Consider the following 15,436-nt stretch of genomic DNA (forward strand, 5'->3'; position numbering starts at 1 on the left):
AGATTGATGAAAATAATACACTTGTTCCTTCATTAGTTCGAGGGGAAAGTGAAACGTGGGTTAGGCCAATTAGCTAATGCAGCGTGCCATTTGGCATTCAAGTTTGAATCTTCCTCCCCGAACACTAGAATTTACAGTAAACCGGAGAAAGGTTTCGAGCCAAACATTCTAGTCACATATTCAAGGGAAATTTCTTTTCACTAGGAAAAATGGAAAAAGATTAATCCACAATTCCAGGAACTCTCTCCTTCGGTTGAAATAAGGAGTAAGAGCATTATTGTTTAAGATACAAAATGGTCTAAAACTAGCAAATTTTTCTTCTCATTCTATAAACCATGCAATGTTATTCTAAATACCTAGCTTATGGCACAAGGAGTGAATATAATTAGTATAAAGATAAAATTTGATTAACAGTGTTGGTTTTACCGCCTGAATGCCGAGGGAGCACTGCAGAATCAACCAGCCGAAAGCAAATCTTCCTCACGAAGGGAATGCAGCTGCCCATCAGCGCTCGGGCTAGCTTCGTGCTTACTATCACTAGTCTTTCGCTTAAGCATGTGCTTGATCTCCGCTTCTTTCTTATCTACAAAGACCATAAGACCCTTGAAACTGGTTGACCCAAGTGAGCGTCTAGATCTCGGGTTGGTAGGTCCACTCTCCTCAGTGTCTGCTTCCACGGGCTCTGGGGTAAATCTGCGGTATTGACAAAGGATTCTACAGAAGAACACCGCAAGAGCAAGGAAGCATGCAATACCGCAGATAAGAAACAGGCCCCAAAAGCTTGTTAGAGATAGTTGGTCTGCATCAATTTCAGTGAGTTGAGTAGAGCACTCACTGTGCGTAAGCCACTTATTATGGATCTTTTGTAGATCACCGTTCTCTGAGAGTTGAAGAATCGCAGTCGACAAGTCAACAGCAAGAGGAGAATCCCTTTGGAATGCCTGAGACAAGGAAACTAAATATGAGAATAAAACAATATTGTGGCTGTTGTGAATTCCTAACTGACAAATGCATCATTCAATAAATTTAAAACCGAGACACAGAATTTTTAACGATAATGTTAAAGATCAGCATTTCATGGTCAGAGTATTCATTTTCTCAAATCTAAACGTATAAATACTTACGAATCCCCATCCGCTTTTGGTAAACTCCTGCCCTACGGTCCTGAATGTGCATTTGGTGTTGGACATGAACAACTCAATGTAAGGAAGCTCATCAACGATGGCAGCTACCCCACCACGTCTTGGTCCATCTGTGAGGGCTTTAAAATAGGTTTCCATGTCTTTCAACTTAACGAGTCTAGATTCTGCTATGTTCATCTCATCAACCAAATACCTCCAAGCGAATGACCCGTCTTGAACTCCGATTCGATCATTACTTGATATCAAGCTGTCAATCCCTTCAATCCGTGATGTCAGCTGTTGCACCGTGAGAATTGAAGTCAAACTAGCCGTGTAGCTGGAATTGATAATTAACACTACAAATAACCATATAATCAGCACCAGCCGTCCCAGGGTGCTCACAGTGTTCTCTCCTGCACCAAGTCCAAGTCGCAAAGGATATTAGTAGTTAATATTACGAGTTGCATTCACGAGATAGAGGAGGATTAAGCATGAAGTACATACTGTGTGAGAAAAACATTGTGGAGAAACTAAACCTGCAAATCAAAAGCAGTATCAGTAAAAGTACTCCTATAGGCACTTATCAACGGCCATAATGATGTAAAACATACTAACCAAAAAATGGTCATGAGCTGTTGGCTCGGTGGACCACGGAACTCATGATTCATCCGGTGCTCAAGAATCCAAACAACAGCTCCCACTAAAAGGAAGAAGGCACCTGTGACCAACCACATCTGATAAGTAAATGGCTTGAGGAAAGCCCAAGGGTTTGATTTTGCCTGTTTGACAGGAACAACTACAACAAGTCCCGATTCCATGTAAGGCTGCGTAAAATCAACTATTCTTGTCCTATTAGTAGTAATTGTAACATCTCCAACAGCTGCATCAAAGTTCTGAAAAAGAAAAAGGAAATGAGCAAATCAAAGTTCTGGTTAGACAAAACTGTATATAAAGGTGATTCTGTTCACCTCTAATCCAAAATGCTAAAATTTAACCTAGACACTCACATTTTGCGCAACCTGGGCTACAAGACTGCTGTACTCAGGATTCCTCTTACCATCTCCATACAACATATACGTCCGTGGCACAGCATACGGCAACAAGTTTACAGCAGCTTCAAAGACATCAATACAGTATCCTCTGACCCCTGGAGGGCTCTTGTCTTTAGCCACAAATTCTTTGTAACTTACTCGATAAGGCACTCCAATTCGCAGTGGCCTGCCATTGTTGGGAAATACCCATCCCCGGGGTATAGCAGTGACTTCACCAGGCCATATAACGCTATAAAGTTGAGCAGTGGTATTCCTATTGGATGGCTTCTTATATAATCTCTCTGGAGCAATGACTGAGAGACCACTAGAATTTGACCAATAGCCAACTCTACGGGAACCAGTTCCTCCAATATTCAGAATGTCATAAGCTGGACGAACTAGATATTTATCTTGATCAAACTCAATCTGACCACTTATACCTGTGAAGTTCATCTTAAGAATCGTCTGTAGGTATTTTTGGCCTCCATCAAAAATACGGAGTGATGTTAAATGCAGTGTGCTTCGATTTGTGTCTTTCAACCTTGGGTCATTAGAGAAAGATACATTCCCACCTTCATTGAAGAAAACATCAAGGGCACGGGCTGCTAGCCAAATAGAGTCGTATGCATAGAGCGCATAAGAATTGAAGCTTGGAGTCCCTTCATGTTTCAATTTGCTCCATCTAGACATAAAGCGCTTTTTGAGATCAGTATCTGGGGTATGATGACGAAGAGCAACAACCCCTTGTAAGAGATTCATTGTGTCGGGGCCAGGGGAATTTAGTGAATCTAAATGAGAAGGAAGCCAATCCGTTGCAATCCAGACATAGCCACTCGTCATCATTCCAAGTGCCTTGGCAATGGAAAAAATTGTTAAACCAGAGTCAGGATTAACATGTACAATATAAACCCGAGATTCCATAAGGTTCACTCCCACCAACAACTCATTGATATCGCTTTTGGGGGCTCCAGGAGAGAAGGCAGCCTTGTATGAGATCTTAGAACGCTTCGTCGCCAAGGCATCGCCTAGTATAGAAATCCCATTTCTGCCATAATCATCATCTACAAAGATTGCTATTACTTCTCTCCATCCAAAATACTCAACTAAATCAGCAACTGCATGCATTTGAAATAAGTCACTCTGTGTGGTTCGGACAAAATATGGGTATTGCAGAGCAGCAAGGGAGGGGTCTGTTGCTCCAAATGATAGAAGTGGTACATGGAGCTCATTAACAACATGGGATATGACATGAGCTATTCCGGAGGATTGTGGGCCGATTGCAGCAACCACATCTTTTTCAATCAGCTCCAGAGCTGCAGTGAGAAAGACATCACTTTAATTTTTAGTTTTAAGACACAGAGTGAGGCATGGATAACAATAATATCTATAAATTTATCCGTTCTGACACAAGGACATGGTAATGCCAACAAAATTCGAACTACAGTGCTCAAGCAGGAAGAATCATACAAAACAATCCATTTACAGATCATAATGCAAATACATAGAACCAAGGACTAGTATTTCGAGACTCTGATCATCTAGCATTCTTAACAATAATGGTACGGGCTTAGAGCTTTTAGCAGGAAAAAAAAATCAAAACACCAGTACGAAACAAAATATGCAAACAAGAACTACGAGACTCAAGATATCCTATCAACATTACAAGCTACAGCAGCTAGGATTGAAATTTTTTGGGTAGGCCTTTTGTTTTTTAAAACACGCAATGCCAGTCTTACGATTTTGGTTTCAACTTGTTGTTCTTTTTCTGATTAAACTGCTGCAACGGCAGCAGTGTTTTATACATATTTTACATACACGCATGCACACATACGCATGCAATAAACAAATGCAATGCAGTGTGTTGTGCTTGCTGTCCATAATGCAGCAACTAGAGAAAAAATAATGCAGCAACCATACTGACTAGCTGTCAAGGAATAATACAACATTCCTTTTTCACGTGCCCTTCCATACTGACTGCAATATTCCCTGCCATACTGACAGTATACCATACTGTCCATTATTCCATATTGTCCATACTGTCAATACTCCCCCTCAAGCTGGATCAAGGGGGTTGATTGATCCAAGCTTGAACAATAACCGTTGAAACTGTGTAAAATCGAGAGCTTTCGTGAAAAGGTCCGCAAGTTGATCATGACTTCTAGTGTACACAGTTTCGATGACTTTGGATTGAACTTGAGTGCGGATGAAGTGGCAGTCAACTTCAATGTGTTTAGTCCGTTCATGGAAGACAGGATTGGATGCAATATGCATTGCAGCCTGGTTGTCACAGAATAAGGACATGGGTTCCTTGCTGGTGAAGCCAAGATCAAGAAGGAGACTCTTCAACCAGATGAGTTCAGAAGCTGTTGCTGCCATGGCCCGATATTCAGCTTCCGCACTGGACCGTGCAACCACTGTTTGTTTTTTACTTTTCCAGGTGACAAGGTTTCCACCTACAAAGGTACAAAAACCTGTGGTGGATTTTCGATCAAGGGAATTACCAGCCCAGTCAGCATCGGTATAGGCCAGAATGTTGTTAGACTCATTTTTCTGCATGAGTATGCCTCTGCCGATCGAGCCCTTGAGATATCGGAGGATTCTCTTGACAATTTCCCAATGAACCAATGTAGGAGAATGCATAAACTGACTGATAAGGCTAACGGAGTAAGCAATATCAGGCCTTGTGATAGTGAGGTAAATGAGTTTCCCAACCATGCGTTGATACACATTAGGATTTGATAGGGGTTTACCTGGAGCATCCAATTGAAGTTTGCTAGCAAGTGGGGTGCGAGCAGGTTTGCAGTTGACCATATGTGCTTCTTTAAGAAGGTCAAGAACATACCTCCTTTGATTCAAGAATAGACCCTTGGAAGAGGTAGCCATCTCAATTCCCAGAAAATATTTCAAGGTTCCCAAGTCTTTAATGGCAAACTGTTGGTGAAGCGACCGTTTAAGAGCCTCGAGTTCATCCATGTTGTCCCCCGTGATGATAAGGTCGTCAACATATATAAGAACTATGAGCTTCCCTTGGACACCACTTCGAACAAAGAGAGAGGAGTCAGCATGACTCCTTTTGAACCCTGCCACTTCAAGAACGGAGCTCAGTTTGGCGTACCAAGCTCGAGGAGACTGTTTAAGTCCATATATAGCTTTATGAAGCTTGCAGACTTTGGTAGGTTCTTGTTCTTGAGGGTGTCCTGGAGGTAGCTTCATGTACACCTCTTCTTGAAGCTCACCGTGAAGAAATGCGTTTTTAACATCCATTTGAAACAAGGGCCAGTCGTGGTTGACTGCTACTGATAACAACACCCTTACTGTGTTCATTTTGGCGACGGGAGCAAAAGTCTCCTTGTAATCAATACCGTAGGTTTGAGTGAACCCCCGTGCAACCAATCGTGCCTTGTGTCTTTCAATGGTACCATTGGAATTGAATTTGGTCTTGTAAATCCATCTACTCCCTACGGCTTTCTTCCCTTTGGGAAGGTCTACCACACTCCAGGTTTGATTTTCGTTCAGTGCTTTGAGCTCATTATGCATGGCTTCTCTCCACACGGGCATACATACTGCTTCTTGAAAGTTTTTAGGCTCAACATTATTTGTCACCTGACTTAGGAAGGATGCATGAGATGCTGACAGTTTGTGATAAGTAAGAGCTTCAGAAATGGGATGCCTTGCACTGTAAGTGATGTACTCTTGCAGCCGTAGAGGAGGATTGCGATCGCGAGTTGGGTTCCTTTTTGGTGCTGCTACAATTGGTTGTGTGGCAACAACTGGTGCTGGGGCACGAGGTATATCTTCACTGACCATCTCATCAACTGGGGAATCACTTATAGGGTGGTATGGGGGGGTGTCTGTATGGATTTCAGCAAGAGTTGGTAGTGGAAAAATATCCATTAGACTCTCCCCCTGAGAACTATTCGGGGAGTGATTGTTGAAGAAAGGAACTAGTTCATCAAACCGTACATCCCTAGAAACAACCAGCTTCCCAGTGTGTGGGTTATAACATTTGTATCCCTTTTGAGAACTCGAGTACCCCATAAACACACACTTGATAGCTCGAGGTTCGAGTTTATCACGATGATTTGCTTGAACGTGAACATAACAAGTGCATCCAAAAATCCTGAAATGAGTTAAATCAGCAGTTCTTCCCTTCATAACTTCAAAGGGTGATTTGGAATTCAGGACACGAGTGGGAAGTCTGTTAATGATATAGGCTGCAGTGAGGAGTGCTTGGGACCAGAATCTCTTGGGAACTTGCATCTGAAACATAAGAGACCTAGTTTTCTCCAATAAATCCCTATTCTTGCGTTCGGCAACACCATTTTGTTGTGGTGTACCCACACAACTAGTTTGATGCAAGATACCATGACTGCTCAAGTAGTTTGACAGATTATTGGAGGTATACTCGGTGCCATTATCTGACCGTAAGGTATATATTTTTGAGGAGAATTGGTTGGTTATTAGCTTATGAAAGTCTTGAAAAGCTGTAAAAAATTCACTTTTAGACTTTAAGAGATATAACCAGGTAACCCTAGAGTAGTCATCTATGAATGTAACAAAATACTTGTACCCATCAAATGACTCAACACGGGTAGGTCCCCAAATATCTGAGTGTACAACTTCAAAGAGTTTACTGGTTCTAGATTTAGAGGGTACAAAAGGTAGCCTAGTGGCTTTTGACATTTGACAGATCTCACACTCATGTGTGTTGGTACAATAATTTGGAAATAATTTAGACATTACTGGTTCGGAGGGATGAGCGAGACGTTGGTGCCAAAGTTGATGCTTCTGGACATGGCTTAGGGTGGCAATGGGTTCCTTAATTTGATTGAACTCCTTTGAGATGTAGTACAGACCATTTAAGAAAAAACCCTCACCAATCTTCTTCTGAGTGACTCGATCCTGAAACACAACTGTGTGAGGAGAAAAAATAGCAAGACAGTTCAAAGTATGTGTGATGTTTCCTATGGACAGAAGCTGAAATGGAAATGAGGGTACATATAGTGCCGTAGACTCTACATCACTCCCCATCAATTTAATTTTTCCTTTTCCTAGGACTGGTTCCCCTTTCCCATTTGCTACAGACACATGAGTAGGATTAGGTAATTTTTGAAACTCATGGAGACAAGCTTGGTTGTTGGTTATATGGTCAGTGGCACCTGAGTCTACAATCCAAAAATCGTGTGTGAGATTGAGAGCCGTGGAAAGTGCACAAATGATACCTGGGATATTGCCGGATGTAGTGGTGTTTGAATTTGCCAAAAAACCAGCAAATTTTCCAAGCATTTCTGTGGAATTTTCCGTGGTGACATTGTTACCCTCAGCGATATCACTCTTCTTTTGGAGAAAGGCGGCAAACTCATTGATCAGGGAGAAAGGGCTTGAGGTGAAGTTTGACATCTCTTTAGATTGGAAGGCTTTAGGCGTAAACCCTTTCCCATCCCTGATCATTTTTCCTTCCTTGTTAAACTTAGGTTTTAACTCAGGGTGTAAAATCCAGCATTTTTCCCTTACGTGCCCCTTGGTGTTGCAGTATGTGCATTTCCAGTCAGCTTTCTTTCCATTAAAAAACCTTTCACTAGTGAAGTTGTGGTTACTGGTGAAAGCCCTAGCTTCTGGGCTAGACCGAGGCTCAACATGCATTACTTTCCCTCGAGTTTCCTCTCTTTGGACTGCATGACACACGTTGACGAACGATGGTAGCTCAGGAGTCATTAGTAAGTGGCTACGCAAGTCTTCATACTCAACTCCCAAGCTTGCCAATAGTTGGAACACTTTATCTTCATCAGCCCTTTTCAAGAGTGCAGCGGATTCAGTGGTGTGTGGACGGTATAGATCAAGTTCATTCCACATAGATTTCATGCTTCCAAGATGCTGAATGAAAGTTTGATTACCTTGCTTAAGTCCAGCGAGGCTTTTCTTCAGTTCAAACACACGGGCAGCATTGTGTTGACTGCCGTACATTTCTTTGATCGATTCCCATAAGATGTGTGAAGAATCTGAGTAGCTGAAGATCTCGGACAACTTGGGCTCCATCGAGTTAAGTATCCAGGACATAACAAGCTGGTCATTTGAGTGCCATGCATCAAAGTTAGCTGAGGAAGAATCTGGAGGCTTGATGGTTCCATTTACGTACCCTAGTTTCGATCTTCCTCCTAGAGCAAGAGATATAGCTCGTGACCATGGCAAGTAGTTGAACTCATTCAACAACACGGTGCACAGTCGTGGGTTGCTCTCCCCGTGTATCATGTTGGCTGGTGTTAGGGTTGGGGAACTTGTAGCCTCAGAACTAGATGGGATATCTTCTGCCATCACAACAAATGATGAACAGAGGAAGAAGAACAGGCTAGAAGAATAAACAACAGAGGCAGGACCCTATGGTTCCTGCTCTGATACCATCTTACGATTTTGGTTTCAACTTGTTGTTCTTTTTCTGATTAAACTGCTGCAACGGCAGCAGTGTTTTATACATATTTTACATACACGCATGCACACATACGCATGCAATAAACAAATGCAATGCAGTGTGTTGTGCTTGCTGTCCATAATGCAGCAACTAGAGAAAAAATAATGCAGCAACCATACTGACTAGCTGTCAAGGAATAATACAACATTCCTTTTTCACGTGCCCTTCCATACTGACTGCAATATTCCCTGCCATACTGACAGTATACCATACTGTCCATTATTCCATATTGTCCATACTGTCAATAGCCAGAAATCTTAACTTTTCCGGCAACAAAACAGAAAAAATCATCATTATGATGGCAACTAATTTGATGAATGAAATCAGTAGCAGCTTGCTCTAAAATCTGGTTTCTTATTTAGTAGGAGCTTGTTTTTCCACTCCCCAAAACTGAAGGAAGCTGCAACTTAGTAGACTATAAAAGAAGCAGGTTGTAGTTCCATACATGCTTTAGAATCAAGTTGCACGAAATACCTTCAACAGTTCCAAGAAATCCACTGCAATTCGTGTCATGGAGAATAATCTTCAATTTTGTCCCGCGAAGAACGCTTTGATCAGAATTGACATCATCAATTGCAGCTAAAATTGCTGGTTTGGCTGCCCTCCCAATAACCGAATTGAATGTAAACAGAGCTCCAATATTCAGAGAACTCGGCCTTGCAGACGAATGCGTAGCATTTTCTGTCCCAGCCATCACTTGCATGGACACCCACATGCACAAGATCAATGTAAGCAGTGTTCTTGTCTTGCATACATGGCCAGTAGGCCTGTTCATCAGCAAGACCTCCATGCCTACAGAAATCTCTGCAACTGCTGGTCGAAAACTTGTCAAGTCTTCAGCTTGGACTAGGCAGTGAATCAAACATAACAAAGAACTGTAAAGAATGGCAGATTGAAGATTAACATCATGGCTTCCAAAACTCTCGGAAGATAATCCAAATATATAATTTACCTTGAACACCAAGATTTTGCAGAAAAAACCCAATTAAAATTCCACTTTAATATTGTCTTAGAACACCTTGGATTCTTGAAATTGATACCCAAATGGGAACCAGAAGAATAAGCTTGAACATGGGTTTTACTCAAAACCTCCTATTAAAAAATAATAATAAAACCCATTAAAATCCTCTTGAATAATGGCTTAGACCACCTGGATTCTAAAAATTAATACTCAAATGGGAAATGGGAACCAGAAGAACAATTTTAACATGGGCTTTACTCAAAAACTCCAATTTTGTACGGCTAATCAGTGTACTAAACTACCATCATTACCAAAACAAGCCAGGAATCTCAATTCCCAAACAGTATAACATACCAAATATTTATGTGAACAAGTTGGTGAAGCAAACCACATGTAGCACATAAAAGTACACAAAATTAAAATAAAACAAAATCAGCCTTAAACAAAAAGATTTTCCAGAAGAAGTTGAGTGGAAGAAGATAGCTTTTTTAGATACCTGAAGAGCCAAAGTTGGGTAAACGTAAGGCTTTAGCTTTCAACAGTTTAAAGACCGAAAATATGCAGCTGCATATGCTGTTTCTCCCAAAGTCTCAAACCTCTGTCGTCCCACAACAGTCTTCCAAGCACAAGTAAAGAATCTACTTATGGCTTTTCATTTTTGGGATATTTATTATTTATTTTATGTATGCAGTATGCATCATATTATTGGCTGCCGCAAGTTGACATTATAGTGGCTCTGATCAATACACGTCAAATCAAAATGGTAAGATGGTTTTTCAGACATAACTCTTCTCTTTGGTTTTTAAGATTGAAAATTAATAAAAGTAATCCTGACTTTGTCTACGGTCAATTATTCTAGTCATTTCGTGAAAAATTTCTATTAAATTAAGAATATTTTTGTTTAATCAATCCTTCCACTTCATTTCTATTTAACAGGGATTTTTCATAGAATGACTAAAATAATTGACAGTGGACAAACTCAGGGATCACTATATCGATTTTCAATGTCAGAGACTAAAGTAAGAAGTTATATTAATATCAAAAACCATTTTAGCTGAAAAATCTTTTATTTAACTATAATCTTGTCATTCATCAAAATAGTACACAACGTAACTTGTCTTTTCAATATTCATAATTCTTTGAATTCGGGACACAATCAATCGAAAAGAATGTACTAACTACTAGGGCAATCCACAACTTAAAAATTAAAAAAAACCGTGTTAAATTGTATAAAATTTGCCATATGTGACGCATGTGTGCATTATGGTTATGTAAACATGAGAATTAAGCATAAAGAAACATTTGACCAAGACCCACTATAATTTTTCCAACAAGAAATCAAAACCCACTATATTATAGTTTATTTCAGTTTCAAATTTGGGAGAGAATCCTAGAGGAGATTAGACCCTACCTTGGAGTATGACATTTCATAAGGCAAATTATTTTGCCACAAATTGTTCCTTATTAATGAGATTTGGCATTGAATTCCAATTCAACTTATATGAACACAAACTAGGATTATAAGGAAAGAAGAATAGATGCTATCCCAAATTGAAAGACATTTCAAGACCATTTCTGCTCTTTTTCTGTGTACCAAAGTTATTGTGATCAAGTTCTTGATGTTAACTACAAGAATTTTCTTTTTCTCGAGTTTTTTTTCAAATGACAAGAAGAGAAAAGTGAGAGTCGAACTTTAGTTACCAAGTGACTGTCTTATAAACCTACAAACTTGTATGTTTTACGAACCATTTTATCTAAAGTAAGTAATGTGTCAAAAATCCAAGATGTTGTAAATTTTTATTTTAACTTTCTTAGTTATGATTAATTGTCACATCCCGGCCCAGGGCGGATCACTTCCCGGACCCGCTCTACCACCGTAGCACGATATTGTCCGCTTTGGGCTTACCATTCCCTCACGGTTTTGTTTTTGGGAACTCACGAGCAACTTCCCAGTGGGTCACCCATCATGGGATTGCTCTAGCTCCCTTCTCGCTTAACTTTGGAGTTCCTACGGAACCCGAAGTCAGTGAGCTCCCAAAAGGCCTCGTGCTAGATAGGGATAAGAATATACACTTAAGGATCACTCCCCTGGGTGATATGGGATGTCACAATCCACCCCCCTTAGGGGCCCGACGTCCTCGTCGGCACACACGCGACCAGGGTTAGGCTCTGATACCAAATTGTCACATCCCGGCCCAGGGCGGATCACTTCCCGGGCCCGCTCCACCACCGTAGCACGATATTATCCGCTTTGGGCTTACCATTCCCTCACGGTTTTGTTTTTGGGAACTCACGAGCAACTTCCCAGTGGGTCACCCATCATGGGATTGCTCTAGCTCCCTTCTCGCTTAACTTCGGAGTTCTTACGGAACCTGAAGCCAGTGAGCTCCCAAAAGGCCTCGTGCTAGATAGGAATGGGAATATACATTTAAGAATCACTCCCCTATGCGATGTGAGATGTCACATTAATACCATAAATATCTATGTCATGGGTGGGGGGACATTAATAATTTAATACTGCCAATTTAATGTGTTGTGTAGCAAGCTTAGCGACCCAGCAAAATAACAGATTCTGTGATGGAAAATGATTTGAGAGAGGAAATGTGGTCCAAAATGAAGCTGTCAAAATCTGTTACCACCATTCACTTAATCTTCATGATTATTAAGTACCTATATCAAACTTGGCACGGATTTGTGAGCTTTTTCTTTGCTACGTACATGCGTTTAGTGTTGACACATTTGATTGTTAGATTTAATTCAATTATTTAAATTGAGTGATCAAATATCGTTAAATCACACTTAACGATCAAATATGTATCATCATTTGGCGTCTAGAGATACTCAAAAAAAATTAAACCATGTACTCTATATAGTCCACGTGATCACAACCACAGGCATGTCAAAAATATAGGTTGCATTTTTCACTTGTTTGTTTCTCCAATGAATTCAAGCCCCCCAAAACTTGGACAATTGTATTCATCCACAATTTCTAACATGTGGTTAGCTTAGCTCTGCCTTGATGAATACTCAAATTGTTGGTTATTGGGAAAGAGGAAAATAGAAATGGCAATTTAAGGCATGCTATTTTGTGCATTCAATTCTTGGGGAGCCACTGTCCTTACCAATTTTGGGGTATTGGCTTTTTCTTATTGTCTTGTGCAGGTTTAAAGAGTAAGGCTACTATTGTAGTTCGATGACCAAACCTTATGAGTAGTTTGACTCGTTTAATCTAATTATTCTTTTATTAAAATAAAATAAAAAGAATCTTCTCCTTCATTGACGTGGGAAGTAGGACCTTTAATTTGGTACCAAGGTGGAACAGAAGAAAATGGCCACAAGATAGAGGGTATTAAATTTGTGAACAACCATGCAAAGGGTGGGCACATTAGACGCTGTAAGTGACGAATACACTACTTTATTTAATTAACGTGAGTAAGGGGATTTTGACCTTGGTGCAATACGACGGACACGCCATTATATCTTAATGACCTAATCACAAGTATAACTAATTGGGAGATTCAAACTTATTCCAAGAAAACAAATATATTGCTCTAACAAACTAACAAAACCCAATTTTGTGCGAGACAATATAATTTTGTACTTTGATTTTAGTTATGGCAAATATAAGAAGAGTTCTTGCATCTACCAAAGTTTTGGAAAACGACTACAAAGACTTGGCTCACTAAGTAGTTGATTAGATTAGACTATATGATGACAACAAATAAAATATTGAATGGGAATAAAAAAAATATCTTAGTTTTAAAAAGCTAAAATAGGGTAGTGCTTTTGACACATTCATTTTTACTTTTCACATATCATTCTCATTTTTTAATCGTCGGCATAAATAAATTAAATATGATTAATGAAAAAAAAATTAACAAGAGTATATATGAGATAAAAATAAATGCGTAAATAACATTATCCTCAAAATATTTATCATGCACACACTCTTCTCTAAAGTTTAAAACATAACGAAAACCAATCCTTGATAAGCTTATTTGAAGAATCTCCCAACAGAACGAAAGGGAGTTACAAAAACCTGGTCAAAAATGAATTTATGGCAAACCTTTCAGCGCCTGGTCAAAAATGAATTTATGGCAAACCTTCAAGCAAAAGCATGATTAATTAAGGTGAATAATCAGTATTTTCCAGACAATCTTCCATAAAAAAGAAGCCAACGTGTAGCATGTGTTCCTTTCACAGTACTTGTGTTCTTTTTTTGAGTTTTTGCTATTGAACATGGATACTTTGCGGATTTATTGGTCATAATCCATCAAGTCATATCATTTGAGTTATTGAAATTTAATTCAATAGTTAAAATTATTATAACTTTTAAAGTAAATCTTTGTTTGTAACAGTTAGATTAAATTTTAATGATCTAAATAATGTGACTTGATGGATTAGAACTAATGGATCCGGAGAGGATCCATGTCCTTTGCCATCATGTTGTTCACACGACACTAGGTCATACTTTCTACGAATTTGAAAGGTCGTTGGCTGAATAGTTGTCACCCAATACGGAGCAACAATTCCCCTTCTTTTCTCCACAACGGACATAAAAAGTTCTTTTTTTTTTTCTCCACAAGAAACAAAAACATCAAAATAACATGACCTGAAACCACCCACCTCTTTCAACATTGGTTTAATAAGTCACATGCGTGACTACTTTCTGTTACCGTCACAAGAGAAACTTAGGTGATGTTTGGCGCTTCCACTGCAGATAAATTTTTTATTTTTAAGAGATCGAGTTACCAACAAGTCTACGAGGTCATTTTGACATTCTAAACTAATAATATGATGTCATGTATTTAAAGTGTTTCATATGACTTTATATGACTGATTTGAGGCATTGCTATTTTAAAATCCTTATTTGGCTTGTTAAGAGAATAGCTTACATAAAAAAGTCAGATAAAATTTTAAAATAAAAATGTCTCAAACTAATCATGTGAAACCACGAACTTAAAACACATGATATGATATCATGTTATTAGTTCGGATTAGTATAATAACTTTCCAGATGTGTAGGTAAGTTGTTCTCTGTTAAGACCATCTCCAATCCTCAGGGATGAAGCTTAAAAATTTAAGCCAAAAAATTTTAAACCATAACCCAGAAACTGTTTTTCTTCTCAAACCCTTATAGCTTAAAATTTTAGTCCGAGATTATTAAATAATGATTTTAGCCTATTTTTTTCGGGTAACTTTTTTGAAAATAAAATTTATATAGATTATCTTAATTTACTTTTATGAACATTTTAATCTAAAAAATATTTAAATTCCTATAAGTAATTAAAAATCATACAAATACATAAGTATTTATAAAGTTTGATTTACATAATTTTCTTAAATTATTCTAGACAACAGATTTAATTTTGGGCTGTCAAATCTTTTTTTACCATTAGATCTGATCTCATTTGATCATATCCGTTAGATTATAAGTAAAAAACAAAAAAAATGTTTGAAATATGATAATTTTGTGGGTCCAGAATAATTTAAGTCAGACTTAAATCATGAGGAAAATCTAACCCATAAATATATTTTTTCCCAAAGCTTATTTTAGGCTAGTAGTTAGAGATAATTTAAGGGGTTTTAAAACTTATATTTTGAGTTTTGTTCCATGGGTTGAAATGGTCTAAGAGATATTTTCCAGATCTGTGGACGACAAGAATCAAAATATGTAGTTGAAGGTGATTGGTAACTTTCAGCTGTGTGTATGCAAAAGCATGTAGCGCTAAAACTGATCTGTTATTACATGATACAAAAGTGTTAATTTCAGACACGACATGTTTTACGATGTGTATTTAACTAACACATTTAAAAGTGAATAATGATGTTCAATTAATATATATTATTAAGATGA

At 38.7% G+C, this 15,436-nt stretch overlaps 1 protein-coding gene across 2 annotated transcripts; it reads right to left on the bottom strand.

Annotated features, from left to right (window-relative positions):
* Positions 1-177: 177 nt before the first annotated feature.
* On the bottom strand, positions 178-10,280 carry LOC137739484 (glutamate receptor 3.4). Of its 2 annotated transcripts, XM_068479068.2 has the most exons (8): positions 10,076-10,251; positions 9,571-9,710; positions 9,093-9,493; positions 2,129-3,465; positions 1,737-2,014; positions 1,626-1,657; positions 1,125-1,534; positions 178-941 (listed from the first exon to the last, which is right to left on the bottom strand). In XM_068479068.2, exons 3-8 carry the CDS (start codon positions 9,406-9,408, stop codon positions 456-458), a joined length of 2,859 nt encoding a protein of 952 aa, XP_068335169.2. In that variant the 5' UTR covers positions 9,409-9,493; positions 9,571-9,710; positions 10,076-10,251; the 3' UTR covers positions 178-455. The 2 variants fall into 2 exon arrangements, with proteins under 2 accessions (XP_068335169.2, XP_068335168.2); XM_068479067.2 differs by lacking the exon at positions 9,571-9,710 and having other exon boundaries at positions 10,076-10,280.
* Between the last annotated feature and the right edge of the window lie 5,156 nt (positions 10,281-15,436).

Source organism: Pyrus communis, chromosome 9 (genome assembly GCF_041283825.1).
Source record: "Pyrus communis isolate YQ-2024b chromosome 9, ASM4128382v1, whole genome shotgun sequence".
Taxonomy (NCBI): domain Eukaryota; kingdom Viridiplantae; phylum Streptophyta; class Magnoliopsida; order Rosales; family Rosaceae; genus Pyrus; species Pyrus communis.

Bases quoted from the DNA above. Each gene is read 5' to 3' on its own strand.
- LOC137739484 (XM_068479067.2), bottom strand. From the start codon at position 9,408: ATGGAGGTCTTGCTGATGAACAGGCCTACTGGCCATGTATGCAAGACA. The intron at 3,466-9,092 runs GTATTTCGTGCA...TTCTCACTGCAG, and splicing joins ATTTCTTGGAACTGTTGAAG to CTCTGGAGCTGATTGAAAAA. The intron at 942-1,124 runs GTAAGTATTTAT...TCCTTGTCTCAG, and splicing joins CCAAAAGCGGATGGGGATTC to GCATTCCAAAGGGATTCTCC.